General features: G+C 40.3%; 1 protein-coding gene across 1 annotated transcript in view; it reads left to right on the top strand.

The window, feature by feature from the left end:
* Window positions 1-19,930, top strand: part of LOC133425418 (collagen alpha-2(V) chain-like) — a 56,137-nt gene that overhangs the window by 5,432 nt on the left and 30,775 nt on the right. Inside the window, exons 2-19 of the mRNA XM_061716267.1 lie at window positions 8,137-8,349; window positions 11,097-11,321; window positions 12,586-12,602; window positions 12,691-12,723; window positions 12,814-12,846; window positions 14,647-14,700; window positions 14,860-14,952; window positions 15,037-15,114; window positions 15,909-15,953; window positions 16,257-16,310; window positions 16,394-16,447; window positions 16,964-17,017; window positions 17,094-17,147; window positions 17,230-17,283; window positions 17,364-17,408; window positions 17,487-17,540; window positions 17,627-17,671; window positions 17,781-17,834. Of these exons, the coding sequence (XP_061572251.1) occupies window positions 8,137-8,349; window positions 11,097-11,321; window positions 12,586-12,602; window positions 12,691-12,723; window positions 12,814-12,846; window positions 14,647-14,700; window positions 14,860-14,952; window positions 15,037-15,114; window positions 15,909-15,953; window positions 16,257-16,310; window positions 16,394-16,447; window positions 16,964-17,017; window positions 17,094-17,147; window positions 17,230-17,283; window positions 17,364-17,408; window positions 17,487-17,540; window positions 17,627-17,671; window positions 17,781-17,834 (1,259 nt within the window). The remainder of the gene's footprint in view (window positions 1-8,136; window positions 8,350-11,096; window positions 11,322-12,585; window positions 12,603-12,690; window positions 12,724-12,813; window positions 12,847-14,646; window positions 14,701-14,859; window positions 14,953-15,036; window positions 15,115-15,908; window positions 15,954-16,256; window positions 16,311-16,393; window positions 16,448-16,963; window positions 17,018-17,093; window positions 17,148-17,229; window positions 17,284-17,363; window positions 17,409-17,486; window positions 17,541-17,626; window positions 17,672-17,780; window positions 17,835-19,930) is intronic.

Genomic DNA, 19,930 nt, shown 5'->3' with positions numbered 1-19,930 from the left:
GGGGTACTGCAGCCAACAGTGAAGCCGGCACAGGAGAACGGGGAGAACGTGCATGCAGCGTCATGTGACGTCACATCCGCAGCCCAGCGCGGGAAATTTGGGCCCGAATTGCAGCACATTTTGCAGCAACAGCCTGTTCAAGGCAACGGAGAGTTACACTAGAGGAATCATTCTTTTGGGTTTGGAACGCTTCATCTGACATTATTACTAGAAAACTTAAAATGTATACGGATTTTTTTCATAAATCCTGCCTCAATCCTGCCTCATGCTCCTTTAAGTGGGTGAGGACTTGTAAACCATTCCATGCCAATGGAGCAAAGTGAGGAAATGCAGTCTTACCTAGTTCAGTGAGTTCAGTGAGTTTTTAAAAGTAGCAGTAGGTATTGTAGCTGCTAGAGGCTAGACAACAAAGGAGGACGCTTACCCAAAACGGTCTTATGTATGAAGATGTGTTTTCCTCCGTAAATAGAGGGAGGTCCATCCTACCATTTGGTAAAGTACACGATGGTGAGTAAGCCATTTGGCATTGGTAATGAAGCGCAGGGAAGCAGCTAAACACTGTCTAGCTTCTTTAGCAAGGAGGAGGCAGCATGCATATAAATGATGTCACCATAGTCAATAATGCTTAAAAATGTAGCTTGGATAAGTTTCTTTCTAGAAAGAAACTTTCTTCTCTTACATGTGAAAAACGTATTTTGCTGTTCAGCTGTTAGGGGACGCATCATCCAGGCTATTTTAGCTGAACAGATGAAAATCCTGTGGTGTATTCTTCTGGAGACCTCCCTTTGTGGACTAACTTCACTAATAAAAAGCTCTGGTATACTTGCAAAAGTTGGTTCAAATTATTTTTTTTTCTTCTAAACAAAAAAATAAATAAAAAGTGCCAAATATTGAATAAAAAAAAGCAAAAGATGCTAATAACTGCTATCAACAGGACTGCAGAGAGAGTATGTGCAGCTCCTTGACGTTTCTCTCCCAGACTCCGAGGTGAAGCGGGTTTCATGGCGGGACGTTTCTCTGGATGTGGCACCAAGTTGCTCTACCAAAAAAAGTCAAACCACAAGTTCTAAAATGTAGCTTGAATACATTTCTTTCTAGAAAGAAACTTTCTTCTCTTACACGTGAACGACTTATTTTGCTGTTAAGCTTTTAAGGGACGCATCATCCAGGCTATTTGAGCTGAACAGATGAAAATCCTGTGGTGTATTCTTCTGGAGACCTTTGGTTTCAGACGGGCTTTTACCTCCCTAATGAGTGTGCTGTACGTGACTTCCAGGGTTGTGAACATGTCATTATGAATACTAGCTTCAGTCTCCCACAGTAGAGCCACCTGAAGTGTTCACCGCTGCTCTGCTCGCACAGACAGCTGCACAGAAAACGGAAAAGTCTACTCCAACAATCAGATCTGGAGCCCAGAGCCCTGTCGGACCTGTGTGTGCGACGCCGGGGTTGTAGTGTGTGAGGACGAGGTGTGTGAGGAGATCAGTGGCTGTGAGACGGGCCAGACGCCGGAGGGCGAGTGTTGCCCCGTGTGCTCGTCTGCAGAACCGACTCACACGACACAACCTGAACCAGGTAAATGGAACCCACTGCTCCACTGTAAGGACTTTTAAACACCTTCAGCTTCACCTTTCAGCTTAATCAGGCATCATTACGGGGGTTCCAGTGTGATGTGCAGAGCTGGTAGAGGAGCCAAACATTGTACTCAAGTAAAAGTACTGTTACTTCAGAATAATAGGACTCAAGTAGAAGTAAAAAGTAGTCATCCAAATAATTACTTGAGTAAAAGTAAAAAGGTACTTGGTGAAAAAACTACTGTTGTAACGTCTGATTTATTTTTTTAACACAACCATTCAAACAGACAGTGCAAAATAATCATCTTCAGGCAAATTAAATCAATAAAATAATAAAATAAATTAAAATTAATAAAAAATAAAAAATAGTTTAAATTAAAATAATCTTAAAGTAAATTCAAGTACTTTAATCAATAATAAAATAAATAAAATAATAACAGAATAAAAAAATAAATTAAGCACAAGTAGCACAAAATTTCCAGCCTTTGTACTTTTCTTTTTTAACCAGGCAGAACTAGAACAAACATGAACTCATAGAAACTCTGTGTGTGTTTGAGTCTGTGTAAATGTGACAAAACTTGCAAAAACTAACATTTTTCCCAAAGAATCACCCAGTGATGTCATGAGATTGACGCGTACGTGGATAAAAGGGATAAAAGAAAAGTAACAGCTCAACGTAGCCTAATGTAGCGGAGTAAGAGTAACAGTTTCTTCTTCACAAATCTACTCAAGTAAAAGTAAAAAGTATAGTGATTCAAAACTACTCCTAAAAGTACAACATTTCCCAAAACTTACTCAAGTAAATGTAACGGAGTAAATGTAACCTCTGGCGATGTGGCAATGATACAACACTGTGTCTATGTTTAATCTGTAACCTATGCAGGCTGTAGTCTTAATGGTTAGGTACTTAACATTTTGATGAACCCATCTATTTATCCGACGATGACGGGACGTCAGACCTTTCTAGACGGTATGATTGAAGAGAGCAGTTTCAGACACGCAGCTGATCAAGTCTGGGAACCTGAAAGTTGCTTTTAGCTTTTATGCTTTGTTTATGAATGTAAATTATTGAATCATATTTATATATTTTACTATGTAAGGCACTTGAGGTTTATTGTACCTTAAGAACCTTTAAACATCACTTCTGCACAACCGTCTGTGAGAGAGATAATAACACCCCTATACCCCTTTTTTCTGTGTTAAAATATAATAGTAATCACTTGATTACAATGAATCTTAGTAGCAGACAAATTAAACCTCAGACAAACAAGAACGTGTAACTTGTTTTTCCCCCAGGCCACAAATCATGTGAGCAATACTAAGCACCCCCATGACCCAATAGATTGTAGATGTAGATTGACATCCAAGATTCATTCAGTCTTTAATTTGAGTCTCCTGGTGTTTTAGCTGCACATATTGGAACATTGACGTACACATTTTTCAGAAATGCTCTGTAATGTTTTTTCAGATTGATGTGCAGCAACCACTACTTACATCTTTCCCTCTTGGCAGTGTGTTAACACATGCTTGAACGCTCCAGACCAGAAAAAAGACAGAAATGTCTGCTTTTGTAGAGGTCTGCACACTGATAATTACCAGCTGCTGCTTGGGATTGATCTTAAATCTATGGAAGCAGTAAGGGGGTACTTAGTATTGCCCACATGTTTCTTTTATTTTTTCTTCTTCATTTTTGTTAAATAGATAATGAGATGGTGGAGAAAAAAAGAAGTTATATGCTGTTCTTCTGAGGTTGTAGAGGTGAGGAGAGGTGAGGGCGAAGGGCTGACTCATAAGTGCCACAAACGTTCAAGGCTATTTTGAGTGTTTACATTTAGACTCCCACAGCTCAAACTGAGGAAACCAGGACACAAATCATCATGATTCATTCAAGACTAGATTAGTGTAGACAGTACTCGAGTTGTAAAAAAAAATCAGGGGGGATGGTGGATTTTTGTCGTATTTCTAGTTAAAATATCTCATTTTAGTAAAAAAAATCTCATTTAAAACAAGACTCATCACTGGAAAAAACAACAATTTTCACCTGTTTCAAGTAGATTTTCACTCGAAATAAGTAGAAAAATCTGCCAGTGGAACAAGATTTTTTTGCTTGTAATGAGAAGATAATCTTGTCCCACTGGCAGATTTTTCTACTTATTTCAAGTGAAAATTTACTTGAAACAGGTGAAAATTGTCAAATAAGTTATTTTTCTGGTGTTATTTTTCTGGTGATGACTCTAAATATTGAAATAGCAGTAAAACCACATTCATTGATGAAATGACATAAGGGATGGAAAGGGGGGATGGCGGTTTTACAGGGGGGATGATTTGGACCGTTTTTATTTTAGGGGGGGATCTCATCCCCCCTCATCCCCCCTCAACTCCAGTACTGGGTGTAGAGTTGTTTCATAAACTTTTAGACGATCTTTCAGTACTTTAAAGAACAGAGGAGGTTCTGCAGGGACGTTATCGCATCTGAAACCCCCGTAATGATGTCCTCTGAAAGGGAATAACCCTCAACACTCATCTGGCTGCTGTTCTGTCTCACGAAGATTCCTGCACAGAGAACGGCACGACCTACTCCAACAATCAGATCTGGAGCCCAGAGCCGTGCCGGGTCTGTGTGTGCGACGCTGGGGCTGTGGTGTGTGAGGAAGTGGTGTGTGAAGAGCTAGGGGGCTGCGAGACAAGCCAGGCCCCCGAGGGCGAGTGTTGCCCCGTGTGCTCAGCAGCCCCAGCACGGGCCCCTGACACGGACAGAAACACGGACAGAAACACGGACAGAAACACGGACAGAAACACCGGTAATACATATTTGAACTTGATGTTTGGGAGAGCGTTTCACACCGGACTGTCTGTTCCTCACATATCCTCAATTTGTTCTAGGAAACACTCACTCACATATCTAAATATACAGCCAGCAAACCACCGTTTATGGGAGCTCACTTTCCCCCATTTCTTGGTGGATTCAAAACTTTTTGATGAGTTATGTGCGGAAAGATGCTCCATGATGAATGTGGCATGTCATTGGAATGACGGATGCTGAAAAGGTGTTTTTGTTGATTTCTGAATTGGATTGAATACTTTTATTATCCCAGAGGTGCACTTTGTTGTACAGACAGAAGAAATGCATACAAACACATAAAGACAACACACAATAATATGGTAAAACTACACGTCAGAATGACACAGATTAGTCAAAAGCCAGTGGCAGCAGGGACAGATGATTCTTTTTTAAATTTAGCATTTTGGCACACTAATTGCAACCAGATGGCAGCAACATGACATCATTAAATACAGGGTGTCGACGCGCCAGATATAAATGCTCCATGTGGTCACAATTGGTACTGCAACAGAGAGTGGCTTTAAAATCTCAGGTCTGGTGCAGAAGGAGGTGTGTAGGAATGGTATAACTAATCACCAGAGCTGCAGCAGATCAGTAATTAGTCCTCTCCTTCTGTTTATGTAGTACATGATGGACCCAAAGCAAAACAAAGACCTCCAGCTGCCCCGTCTTCTATCTTGCTATAGCGTTATGTGCACCTTGGTAAAGACTTTTTTTGGCGTTCACATGAAATAAGTAATATGATTTTTATTATCGCAAATCATACTAGAGATCAGTGTATTTTTTGGGCAGAAAATGAGCAAATGAATCCATCAGCAATGAATGAGTGAAATCTACCTGTTGTTAATGTTGTTTTTCATGTCTTGATGGCAATGTCAGCGGCTTCATCACTGCACATGTAACTACTTTATATGTAACTAATCATACAGGTTAACAAATATCACTTTCGGAATTGTGCTCAATGTCATGCAACAATGGTCAGAATCTGTGTTCTCCAATGTGAAACAACACATTTCCCTTCACTTTGTGACTATTTAAAGATGTACCATGAGAACAGGCTTTGGTTTTATGGTGTTCCAGACGGAAAACCCATAAAACTACCACAATTATCACTTGACTGTACCAGCTGCCGATGGCCATGCATACTGATGTCAACTGCTGTTCTTCTCACTAAGATTCCTGCACAGAAGATGGCCAAGTCTACTCCAACGATGAGATATGGAAGCCCGAGCCCTGTCGAGTCTGTATTTGTGATATGGGGACGGTGTTTTGTGAGGATGTGGTGTGTGAGGATCTGGGTGACTGCCAGATCTCAGAGATCCCAGAGGGCGAGTGTTGCCCTGTGTGCTCGGCTGCAGGACAGCAGCCCCACAGAGACGCCGGTAAACCCGAAAATCAACCTGTGCATTCCTCTCAGCGTCCTGGTCCTTTTTATGCTCTGTTTGATTCCTCAACTCATCAGTTGGTGGCGCTCTTTTTCACCTCGCTCAACCTGAAGCCCTCCTCTTCAGGTTCCCACTTGTGCACACCACTGTGAAATAAACGTTGTGTTCTGGGTTTCCAGTTTGCACTTGGAATACATTTACTTTTTACCAGATAAGCTCACTTCTCAACCAACGCGTGGGCAATAAAAACTGCTGCACAAAAACAAGTTGAGCAAGTAGCTTATTTACCAAACAAGGTGTATTCCTCTGGGAAATCGCTGCCTCCTTCATGACGTTTGACGTTTCTTTGTATTTTCAAGTCTTATTTTACACACAATGTTATCTTAAGAGCACTCTATGTGACCTTTGACCACATGGGGGCAGCATACCGCAAGAACATTCATGTGTGACTCCATGTGGTCAGAGCTGGTGTTACTACATAGAGTGGCTTTAACATCAAATGAAGGTTGGTGGCATGTCTGTATAATTTAAGCATGTTAGCTGTTTGCTGAGATGGATTTACTTGAAAAACATGCATACTTGATTTTTTTCCCCCTTGAACATCTGAAAACTGGACTGATTTTTGTATTTCCAGGCAGTTCACAGTCTGTTTCAGACCTTACTGTATGTATTACCTAATGTGTGGTTTTGATGGGCAGTTGAGGGGAAAATAAACAACTTCACCTTTCAATATGAAGGATATGAGGATGCAATTTAAAAAGGAAACAACTTTTGTCCTTACTGAGTCTTAAAATTAGGCAAATAAAACTCCACATGAATTACATATTACATTTAACATAAGTCAATATTTATTGAGAAGACAGAAGCAGTGTGTGAAAAACTTAAGTACAACAACAACCATCAACAACTTTTGCCGACAGCTTTTCTTCCGTTCATGAAGGATTGTGGACGTTCATGTACAATCCTTTTAAGGTCCCCATAGCGGTGGAATCAGGCTGATGTTGGGACGTTAACGGGTGATTTCAACATCTGTGCTTGGTTTTCTCAAAACGTGGCACTGTGGTATGTGGGCAAAGATCTCTGTCTTGGTCTTGAATGTTTTAAGAATATCATCCAGAAGTTTGTTGGTTTGTTTTTTTATAGATCCAAATTTGCAAATCTAAGAAAAAAATGTTGTTTTTAGAGAGAGGAGACTTTCTCCTCTCTCTTTCTCTGGGAATTATAAAGTCTGATTCACTCATGGGAAGACTTGTCTTGTGTTCAGTTTTTTTGCCGTTAACTGTTGGACGTTTCCCCCGCCCAGATCAATGGGCAGCAGCAGTGGCTTCTCTAACACCAGTGCTGATGTCTTTCCTCCATTGCCTTATGTTAACACACATCTCCAGAGCAGCACACCGACTAAACCTCTGCTCATAGAGACGTTCACATGTGCTGATGATCAAATAATCTAATGGAGTTGAGTGGCAGCTCTTATCTTCATTATTCCCTCCTTCCTTTTTTACGCACTGCTTCTGCATCATGGTTTAGTTTTATTGAACTAAATAAAAATATGGTACAATATGTCATGTGTAGTTGTTCATCAGGGGGTTTATTTACTATAAAGACCTTGTAAGGACATGATTTTTTTCTTATTAAGTTCCCAAAACATGAAACCGGATCAATGGTTTAGGGCAGGGGTCGACAACACAAAATGTTGAAAGAGCCATATTGGATCCAAACACAAAAAACGAATATGCAAAAAATGAAAAGTCTTGTATCAGCCTTAGAATGAAGGCAACACATGCTGCTATCTATATTAGTTATTATAACTGGGGGAAGATTTTTTTTTTTCATTATGCACTTCGAGGAAAAAGTCAAAATTTCAAGAAAAAAGATGAAATGTTGAAGTCAAAATGTCAAGGAAATAGTCAAAATTTCGAGAAAAAAGTCAAAATGTCGAGATTAAAAAGGAAAGGAAAAAGGAAGAAAAAAAGAGAAAAAAAGAAAAAAAAAGAAAAAAAGGAAAAAAGAAAAAAAGAAGAAAAAGAAAAAAAAGAAAAAAAAGGAAAAAAAGAAGAAAAAAGGAAAAAAAAGGACAAACATTTTTGAAAAAGCTCCAGGAGCCACTAGGGCTCTAGAGCCGCGTGTTGCTGACCCCTGGTTTAGGGTGTCGGACCAATGGTTGCCTGAAAAGCAAAGCCAATTTCATATCATTTGTGTAAAGTATGTGTGTCTTTAAGTAAATCCAAAGGCGTGGTTACTTACTCTCGTAACTCAAAAAAAACCTCAAAAACATAACTGGATGGTGTTTCCTTCAGTCTGTGACACTAATTGAGTTTATTTCTGTTTCCTGAAGGCACTTGCACAGACAATGGAAATGTGTACAACGACAAAGACATGTGGAGCCCGGAGCCGTGCCGGGTGTGTGTGTGTGAGACGGGCACCTCCATCTGTGAGGACGTAGTGTGTGAAGACCTCGGTGACTGTGAGAACACCATGATCCCAGAGGGCGAGTGTTGCCCCGTGTGCTTAACCTCAGAACCTGGTCCCAGTACGGAGCCGGCCCCAGGTAAAGCCCTAGTTTGATACTTTTATTTGTGTTGATATCGTTGCATGTCAGGATTTAACCACAGCTGGATATACAGTACCTGCTTAGGGTCATAGGTCAAAAAAAAACCCACAGGTTTTCTGGAGAGTGCTTTTGAAGGCCAGCCCTGGTGCTGCATCATCTTAAGGCCTGGAACACTGAGTTAACACGTACATTTCAAGGAGGGAAAATAATAATAATACTACACACACCATCGGTAACGCTTGACTGGAACAACAAAAGTCTGTGCTTTTATTTTGACAGAACATAAAAAACACTCCCGCTACAGATCCTGTCAGGGTAAGAGCACATATCTGTAACATCTCATGTTACAGGCTGACACCTGGTTAATCCAAAGGTGAGTTAACGGGCAGAATGAACCAGCCCGTTATTAGGTAGCGACACGCCCACCTGACCTCTGTCACCACATGGTAGCTGATTTAACTCAGCACATTCAAAGCAGCATCTTTCATTCATTCTGCTCTAATCTGTCCATCCATCCTCATTTCTGATGTTGCAACCCAAAACAAGATTTGAAATGCTGCTGTAAGCGCCATGTATAGCTTATAATTTACTTTATAGTTAACTCTTTTATTGCATGATATGCCTTGTTGTTCACAGAGAAGGAATATATTTCAGTTTAAGTTTTGAGAGTTATTATTTTATAGTTTAGTGATTAAAACCTAAATTTCACTACTAATATTTGTTTTGCCTTAATGGTTTCGGTAGTTTGGGCCAGTGGGGCTTCCGTAGCAGCTGATGGTTTGTTTTGATGCTTATGTCAGTTAAAAGAATAAACGAGTGACGGTGGAGAGCAACACAGCGTTTTATCGTTCTGTTGACGGTTCTGTTGCCGTACTCAACGCGTAAAAAATCTCCTGTCGTCATTACCATTCATGAAGTGAGTAAGATGTTTGGTCTAAAGAAGAAAGAGTCTAAAGTCTAAAGATAGTCACTACAGCTGCCATTGCTGAAACAAGGTCTGTGGAGGTCGAGGCAGAGAAGATCAAACGGAGAGGTCCGAGCCAACCCAGAGGTGGTGATGACAAGTGATGCCAGTTAGGCGTCAACACCGTAGATTATAACGCAGCACTCACTCAAAAAAAACCCCAATAAAACAGAAAAACCCATGTGGCCCTAATTGCCACTACCCTAACCTTCTCTGAACATGTGGCATCTCTATCTTGAGCTATCAATCAATCAATCAATCAATCAATCAATCAATCAATCAATCAATCAATCAATCAATCAATCAATCAATCAATCAATCAATCAACCAACCAATCAACCAACCAACCAACCAACCAACCAACCAACCAATCACTTTATTTGTCCCCAATGGGGCAATTAATTTTGCAGAAATATATACACATATACACATAGTAAACGACAACGAGTTTAAATCTAAAAATCCAAGCCCCACAACAGCTACCTTTTCCTCATGGAATTGAGAAGGAGATGCAGAAGGTACAAAAGAATGTTTCTATCTGTTATATATGTATATATGTATATATATATATATATATATATATATATATATATATATATATATATATATATATATATATATATATATATATATATATATATATACCCGATGGGAGGAACTGAAACTCTTGGTGTAGAGGATGGAACAGTCCCATAGGATAGTTTTTTCTTTCCTATACAGCTGTTTGTTATCCAGGTCCTGTAGAGTCACCTGAGCAGAGCCAATTATTTTACTACAGACATTAACCACCTTGGTAAGAACAGTTTTCTGCTTTACCCTAAGTGATGAAAACCAACAAATGAAAGAAAAAGTTAATACAGACTCAATGAAAGAATGATAGAACATGGACATCAAGGATGAATCTACATGGAATTTGGACAGTTTTGTAAGACAGTACAGACGCTGCTGACTTTTCTTGTAAATTAAGTTGGTGTTACTCTCAAATGTCAGCTTATTGTGTATTATAGTTCCCAGATACTTGTAGGACTCTACAATTTCTACATCTTGTCCGTCAATCACTGTCCTATCTGGGTCCTCACGGTCATTTCTCTCCTAAATGATTACAATCCCCGTCTCACGTGTCGTCAGCATGCTCGGTTAAACCTCCACAGATGCAGCGGCACGTCTGTTGTTCAACCAGCCAGACAAAGCTCACGTGACATCGTTACTCGCCATAACTCAACTGTCTACCTCTGGCTACCCACGACAAGTTTAAGTCGCTAATGTCGTCCTACGAAAAGACTTCAGGGTCTCCAGTGTTTTTAAATCAAGGCTTATTCTCCTGCTTGATCATTAAGTCCACACTTGCAGGTTCACAGAACGAGGAACGAGGTTCTAGTGTCTATCAGAACACCAGCACCTCTAGACTTTCAAGAAACTCTTGAAGATGCATCTCTTCCGAGAACCCGTCCTCTCCTAACCCCTCTGACGTCATAACTCACATCCAACTGCAGCACTTTCTTTACAACTCTTTCTTACACTTTGTCATTTTCTGGCACTTTAAATACTTATTTTATCATGGGTATTCATTTTATTTAGTTGTTGATGCCAGGTAAGGAAATCAGATAAGGCAAATACTCGTGAAAATGAGGACAAGAGCTTTACGAAAGCAAAGACACCAAGCCTAGCTCAAATGCATATATTAATCTTACATAAAAGACTGAAATAAATCCCTGCGTTCAGTTTTAAACTAGTTTCTCTTCACCGTGGTTGTCATCGTCCTGCTTGTGCTCTCTTGCAGCTGTAGAGGAGAATAAAGAACAAAGCTGCACGGTTGAGGGCGAGGTCTACCAGCACAACGCCATCTGGAAACCCGAGCCTTGTCGCGTGTGCGTCTGCGACAACGGCGTCACCATCTGTGATGAGATCCAGTGTGAAGCTCTGACCAACTGCAACAAGGTGGTCACCCCTGAGGGCGAGTGTTGCCCCGTCTGCGACAGCTTTGCCAGCGCCGGCGGCAGGATTGGTGAGGCCAGTTTACCTATGCTGCACCTGAACAAGGTTCAACCATCAGGGAATCTAAAAACCTTGTACTAGCTCAGTTTTAGTTACCTACATCTTGATGTATTGTGCCTTAAAGGGGACCTATTATGAAAAACAGGTTTTTTCTTGCTTTAACATATACAAACTGGTCTCCCCTCAGCCTGACAACTCAGAGAAGGAGGAAAGCAACCAAATTCTGCAGTGTCTGTACAGCCGCCCGGATGATCCATCCTGTGTGATGTGGATCTACGAGCCAATAAGATTCTGCTCCCGTCGTTACGTAACCAAAATGCAAACCACGCCCACAACTATAAAACCGTGTAACTGCATGAGCGTCCACGAGAATGACTCGCGGCTCGCGGCGATTTTATAATAAAGCGCAAAACGTCTGTTTCATGATCCAACTCTGAGGTGCAGATGTTCATAAACCTGGTGGCTGAGGAGAGAATTAAAAAATGGATGTAGACGGGCTGTTTTACTCTCAGCCGCTCTGATCAGCGCCGACATGAACAAAGCGGTTGCGCAATCGAGTACGTCACAGCAGCTTCACCCCAACCTACCCACTTCTCCCCTGGATGTGGAAAAACACACGGGGACAAAACGGGTAGAGGCGGGTAGAGGCGTGACGAGCAAAGTCGGGCCAAGTAAGGACTAGTGCAAAAGGGCCAATAGAGATAACTTCTCATTTCAACTAACTGGATCAGCCGTTCCTCATCCGCTGTTTCCTACAGCGCTTTCTACCGGCTTTCAACCGGAGCGGCTGAAAGAAAATAGAAGCAGGGCGTCCGACAAATGTTCAGCTCAAAACGGCGCGATGCATCGCTGCGTCCAGTTAGGACAGTCCAATAGAAAATAAAGCAATGGAATTGATTTTGTCGCTGACGCTCGCTCGCATCGCATGCAGTTATGACACGGTGTAAATAACTCCGTCTGCCGGAGCTTCCTCCATTTTTCCGTAGCAGTGTATCGCGTCAGTCAGGCAGCCAATCAGCACAGAGCCTCATTATCATAGCCCCGCCCACTCAGAATCCCACATAGATAATGAGGTTAGAGAATGGGAAGATAAAGACATGGATCAGAGGCTGAATTTCTAATTTATTTAGCGAAAACAATCAAAAGCTTGTTTTTAAGACATTCAAGGCCTGTTGAAAATAGGTATTAGATGCCATAATAGGCCCCCTTTAAGACAAATTGTGCAAATCAAATGTCAACTGTCAACTAATGACTTGCATCTTGTTTTCCCCCAGAAATCATGGGCTTCCAGGTAAGTGGCTGGTTTAGACACATATATATTTACCTTTTAAACTATGACACAGGTAAACTGACAAATGATCAATGTTCTTGTCTTGTAGGGACAGAAAGGTGAACCAGGAGATATTCCTTATGTAAGTATAGTACAAATAAAGGAACAGTCATCTATCATAGGACTTTGTGGCTTCAGACAAGACATCAATTTCTTTCTTTGTGGACCTCAGGTGGTGGGAAACCCTGGACCTTCAGGACCCATGGTGAGTAGAGCGGTTCAGACGTATCTTTCCTCGTATGGCACAGCGCCATGTTGCAGGCAGGACGGACTAACAGGCCTGGCAAGCTGGGACTCGCCCACTTCGTATTGGTCACAGCTGATCAATATTGCCTTATTTTCTGGACTATAAGCCTCTACTTTTTTCTTAGGTTTTCAACCATGCAGCTTATACAAAGGTGCAGCTATTCTGTGGATTTTTCTTTCACCGCTCGGGGCGCTCTAACCGGAATTAGAATCAAAACTAAGACAAAATAAATGCAAAGAAGAATACGCTACTTCTTCTTTAGCAGATAGAAGTAGGTAGAAGCAGATTTCAAACAGATAAATAGATAAATAAATAGCGGTTATTTTCTCTTGGCTCTGTCCCGTTTTAATCAGCAAAGTTGCTGCCGTGTTAAAAGACACTGTTAGGAAAGATCTATTTAGGTACAAACATGTACATCATTTACAGTTCAAAATCCTTCTGTACATGTAGTAAATATCTAATCTAACCACATAAATATCTGCGGCTTGCATATCTTTTTTTTTTAAATAGAGTGGATGCAGCTTATATGCAGGTGCGGCTTATAGTCCAGAAAATATGGTACTTAACAAAGTCAAATCTGTCCAAACATCCACATTTCAAGTGCTGCTATTGAAACAACATCCAAGACGAGTGCTGCCAGAGCTCGGTGCAGTCGCAGCATCATTGACTGCAGTAGATTTTAGTTTAGTTTAGTTTTAGTTTTATTTAGCACATACAATAAAAATAACATCACACAAATAAGTGCAGTTAAAAGAAACTGTGCAGGGAGGAGCGAGCAAGCCAGGAGGCTTATGAGGAGCCCCCACCTAATAACATTTAACAATATAGTTATGAGGATACAAAATATAAAATAAAAAAAATAATAATACATCATAAAAATTGCATGCAGAACATGAAAATGAAAATAAAAAATGACTGTTGACCTATAAAGACATGATCATGAAAATATGAATATTATGCTGAACAAGTGGCAACACTACGGAAGACCAGGCAGGAGAAAAATGAAAATAATATTTTGAGGAGGAAGATTTTTTTTTCATTATGCACTTCAAGAAAAAAGTCGAAATGTTGATAAAAAAGTCAAAATTTTGAGAAAAAAGTCAAAATTTTGTGAATAAAGTTGAAATATTGAGAAAAAAGTTGAAATGTCGAGAAAAAAGTCAAAATGCAGAGAAAAAAGTCGAAATGTCAAGAAAAATTCAAAATGTCAAGAATAATGTTGAAATACTATTTCAAGAATGAAGTCGAAATTTCGTGACTAAAGTCGAAATTTCAACTTTATTCACAAAATTTTGACTTTTTTCTCAACATTTCGACTTTTTTCTCAAAGTGCACAAGAAAAAAAAATCTTCACCTCTCAAAATATTTTTTCTCCTGCATGGCCCTAATACTCTTCCGTAGCAACACAGAATATCAAGTACCGGTACAAAAGAAACATTAACAGTGGGAAAAGCAAGAGCTTTCTTGTCTACACTGTTGAATTAAATGTTCTCTTGAGCGACTTTTGAAGGTGGATAGGGACCTACAATTGTTTGCAATCTGGTACCAACTATTACAGACTTTGACACCTCTATACCTAAACAAAAATGGTCTTCTAGATTCCAGACATTTAGAGTACACTCAATCAGAAAGATTCAGACCCAGGAGGGTTGAGTTGAGTCACGTCACAGTTTGTCCAGCTGGTAGTGATTTCCAGCACCCAGTTAACTGTGCTCAAGCAAAGAAAAAGTGATTGGTTTAATAATATTTCTCATTTAGGGCCCTCCAGGAGCTCAGGGACACACCGGACCTCGAGGCTTTAAAGGCAGACGGGTGAGTCGCGATCAATGTTAATGAATTAACCCTGACTGAATAAGTACAAGGGCTTAATTTTGTAACTAAAAATTACAAAAGAAAAAAAACAGATGCTCCATTTTTCCATAAATATCGACAATTTCTCACATTAATGATATTTAAACATCAACGCTGTAGGGATTTCCAGGGCCTCCAGGTTTTGACGGTGAGCCGGGTATACCAGGTAATCCAGGAGAACCAGGACCCCCTGGTGAACACGGGCCTCCCGGGGTGAGCTGTTCTCCTTTTCAAACCAATACTTATCCGTTTGTCAAACTCAACAAGAGAATGAGTCATGTCCGTTCTTCTTTGTAGGGACACTTGATGTCACAGATGGCTTTGGATTTCGGAGAGAAGTCGAGTATGGCGGCGAGGATGGTGTCGGGGACACGGGTGTGTCCTGCAGAGCTGCGCCTATAACCAGTACTGGAGTTGTAAAAAAGAATCAGGGGGATGGTGGATTTGATCATATTATTACAAATAATATAATATATTACAAATAATAGCAGTGACCAAAACAGCTGCAGAAATACTGCAGGAATGACATAGCAGCAGTTAAATGCAGCCTTCTGTAAGCTTTAAATATCCACTGGGCTTACATCAAATACATCAAAACACAACAATAAAAAACACTTTTCTGAACTTATCAATATGACTCTGTCCTTCACAGGATAAGTAACATGGATCACTGCAAAAACTCACAATCTTAACAAGAGTATTTGTCTTATTTCTAGTTAAAATGTCTCATTTTAGTAAAAAAATCTCATTACACTTAAACAAGACTCATCACTGGAAAAAACAACAATTTTCACCTTTTTCAAGTAGATTTTCACTTGAAATAAGTAGAAAAATCTGCCAGTGGAACAAGATTTTTTTGCTTGTAATGAGAAGATAAATTTTACTTGAAACAGGTGAAAATTGTCAAATAAGTTATTTTTCTGGTGTTATTTTTCTGGTGATGACTCTAAATGTTGAAATAGCAGTAAAACCACATTCATTGATGAAATGACATAAGGGATGGAAAGGAGGGATGGCAGTTTTACAGGGGGGATGATTTGGACCGTTTTTATTACAGGGGGGATGCCGTCCCCCCTCAACTCCAGTACTGCCTATAATAAAAAGCAAATTTGGTTTTAAATGTGGAAAAATGTGTGTGTTTGTGCAAGTATGACATTCTGTTGTTTCAGGGTGAAGCAGGAGCACGAGGAGTTCCAGGACCCGCCGGGGCACCAGTGAGTCTTTTCCTCTGAGCAAAACCTTTTTTGTCTGTTTGTCAACTCCAGAGGTGGCAAATCCGGCTTCAGAAAGTAAAAGTCCTGCCATATATTTGTTCTGTCCATTCACTAAAACCAGGTGAGTTCACTAATTAGCTCATCTACCTGGCTGAAGAGCTGTGCTGATTAGAATCAGCTGGTTGAGTGAATGGACAGAACAAATACATGGTAGGACTTTTACTTTCTGAAGCCGGATTTGCCACCTCTGGTCAACTCATTTATCACAAAGCAGCTAATGCTGGTTCTGATGTCCTTGTTCAGGGACCAACTGGTGGTCAGGGGATTCCAGGGGAGGCTGGAGATCCAGGAGCAATGGTAGGAACATGCATACATCCGGGATCCATTTTAAGTTCACTTCTAGAGCTGAGACACTGAGATCTACTCGTGTGTTCTTTCAGGGAGAGCCGGGTCACCGAGGACCTGACGGACCTCCAGGAAAACCTGGATCCGACGTGAGTCACACCAAAACCCATCTCCTCTCAAGAGTGCTAGGCACCTCTCCATCTCCACATTCCTCTTCACCAAATTTAATTTTCAATATAAATTGAATAGTAAATATATTTGAAATTACTGTAGGCTATGAGTATATATAGTATAGTAGTATAAGTATATTACAGATTAAATACTAAATATATTTTAAATTGTAAGTATATTAGAATATATAGTGGTAGCAAATATTGTTACTTAAGATGTTGATGTTTTTGGTTGGTTATTTAATCTTTTATTTTGTTTTTGTTTTAATTTATTATTTTAGGAATTCTGGTGAATGTTTTCACCCTTTTTGATTTGTGATTATTGTAATTTTTTGTATGTCTTTGTGTGTGGACCCCAGGAAGAATAGTCTTCACATGGAGAAGACTAATGGGGATCCTTATTAAATAAACAAAAAAATAAAAAATAAACCAAAAGAACGAGAGAAAAAAAGAAAGAGAAAAAACAAACAGCAATTAAAATTTTTCTCTGTTTAGGGAGAATCAGGATCTTCAGGTTCAACTGGAGAGCCAGGGTTTCCAGGATCATCGGTAATCACCGTCATCAACATTTACTGTGGTATTATTTAAACATGATCATTCATAGTAATTAATTCTCGTAATGCAGGGTGTGAGAGGATTCCCAGGAAATCCAGGTGCCCCGGGACTTAAAGGCCACAAGGTAAGCTTTGACTTCTGAAGAAACAGTTTTTGTTTTTCAAGTAAAAAAGCATCACAAAGTGATCTGAATTCAAATCCAACAGGGACACGCTGGACTCACCGGGTCAAGAGGCGAGTCTGGAGCAGCTGGAAGCAAGGTATGGTAAAATAAAAAAGATATGAGCCCCTGGATTGTTTGAAACTGCACGTTTCCAACTTGTGCTCTTCCATTTTGCAGGGTTCATCTGGTACCCCGGGTTCCATGGGCGCTGCCGGCCCACTGGTAGGAAACACCACCGTAATCTTTGATCAGAGCCGGGTGTCCACCCACACGGATGCTAAAACTGCCGTCTGTTTTCAGGGACCACCTGGTTTGCCCGGAGAGAGAGGAAGAATCGGGCCGACCGGTCCTGCGGTAAGAAACACCAGCAACAACCTGAAAACGCACACACACCCCAAAAGAGAGGAGGGTTACGACATTTCCTGTGTTTTTCTTCTCAGGGAAAGCGTGGCACGCCAGGAGACCTTGGTAAACCAGGTCCTTTGGTAAGAACTTTATTAATTAACTTGCTTAATATTTGTTTTGTCATCTGAAATGAGAGTTGTATCTGTTTATTAGTTTTGGGAGTTGACCACAGATTTCTCTTCTCTACAGGGTCCAATAGGAATCACAGGTCTCCCAGGATATCCCGGTAACCCAGGGATGAAGGTGAGAGCAATTACAGTGTGATTTAATGAATTATTGATATACAGGACTGTCTCAGAATATTTGAATATTGTGATAAAGTCCTTTATTTTCTGTAATGCAAAAATGGCATACATTCTGGATTCATTACAAATCAACTGAAATATTGCAAACCTTTTATTATTTTAATATTGTAATATTTAATATATTGTAATATTTAATATTTAATACTGATCATGGTTTACATCTTAAGAAAACTCAAATATCCTATCTCAAAAAATTAGAATATTCTGGCAATCTTAATCTTAAACTGTAAGCCATAATCAGCAATATTAAAATAATTAAAGCTGCAAGCAGCGATGAACGGGCCCTCGCACTCACGGCCACCGCCCCCCATAAGCATATCAGAAATGACACCACCCACGTCTTCCTATGTCAAACCATTCAAAAGTTATAGCAGAAAAAAGGGACAACCAATCAGAAGAAGGGGCGGGGCTAATTCAGGCCAATGAAGGTCAAGGACTCCATACAGAATGTGATGACACCACCCACGACTCTCTATGTCAAACCATTCCAAAGTTATAGCAGAAAATCGGGACAACCAATCAGAAGAAGGGGCGGGGCTAATTTTCGCCAATTATGGTCAAGGACTCAATACCGAGTCCCATGATACCACCCACGACTCTTTATGTAAAACCTTTCAAAAGTTATGGCAGAGAAAAGTATTCTAGTGGGCGCTGTTGAGCCGTTAGGCCACGCCCATTAATGCAAACCATGAAAAATCTAATTTATCGACAGGCCTGGCTTTTCTTTAAGTTGCGACATGATACAGGTGTGTACCAATTTTCGTTCATGTACGTCAAACCGTATTATGGGGCTTGAGGCGCAAAGTTTTTTCTGTCTGAACCAATCAGATGAAGGGTGGGCGCGCTTTTTGCCGTCTAGCGTCGCCACGGTAACGCTTTTGAAAGAGAAAAGTAATGCGTGGTGTCGGAGGATGGAGAAGCACGTTTTGATGTATAACACACCTGGGTGCACGTTAGGGTTCGGGCTGAATTAATGACCGAAGAAATGGCATAAATTGCGCCAAAATTACACGATTAATTCAAAATGTTCAAAATGGCTGACTTCCTGTTCGGTTTCGGCCATGGCGCCAAGAGACTTTCCTTTAAGTTGCGACATGATACAGGTGTGTACCGATTTTCGTGCATGTACGTCAAAGCGTATTGTGGGACTTGAGGCACGAAGTTTTATCTGTATGGACCAATCAGATGAATTGGGGGCGCGCTTTTTGGCGTCTATCATCGCCACGGTAACGCTTTTGACTGAGAAAAGTTATGCACGTTATTGCAGGATGGAGACGCACATTTTGATGTATAACACACCTGGGTGCACGTTACGGTTCTGGCGAAGAAGCGGCTGAAGGAATGGCATAAATTGCGCCAAAATTACATGATTAATTCAAACTGGCCGACTTCCTGTTGGGTTTCGGCCATGGCGCCAGGAGACTTTTCTTTAAGTTGTGCTATGATACAGGTGTGTACCGATAAAGGAAGCTCTGAAAACCTTAACAAACCATGGTTTACTATAGAACTTAGGAAATCCGCAAATTCTAAATTTAATGTCTATGAGTTTTGGTTCAAATATAAATCATTGGTATAGTATGCATAAATGGCTTTATGAGGGTGACACTTCCATTATAGATAAAATGTATTTCAAAATGGTTTTCAAAAATGAAAGGACACATGAGTCTATCTTTCTTGAAAAGTTAATTTAATTACTGATACTTATTTAAATATACATTTTGTTAAGGAAATCTATTAATTTTGAGATAAATAACGGTCGCCCCCAATTACTTTTTTAAGGTCGTTGCCCTATTAATGTAGGTTTAAAAACACTAAAATACCTTTGTTTTAAGTTTTCACATATATGCACACTACATTCCAAATGTTTGGAAAATGGCCAAATACATCTTTATTTTAAGTATTTTAAAAATAGGCCTCTCAAAGGCCTTATACATCATTGACCCACAATTGTGATTCAGGCTTAAAGCTCCCCTGCTACACGTCATTCAGGCAGCCAATCAGCACAGAGCCTCATTAACATAGCCCCCCCTCCCC

The sequence above is a fragment of the Cololabis saira genome, chromosome 24 (genome assembly GCF_033807715.1).
Source record: "Cololabis saira isolate AMF1-May2022 chromosome 24, fColSai1.1, whole genome shotgun sequence".
NCBI classification, from domain to species: domain Eukaryota; kingdom Metazoa; phylum Chordata; class Actinopteri; order Beloniformes; family Belonidae; genus Cololabis; species Cololabis saira.
Note: the sequence above shows the minus strand (reverse complement) of the source record. Positions and strands in the feature narration are given on the sequence as shown.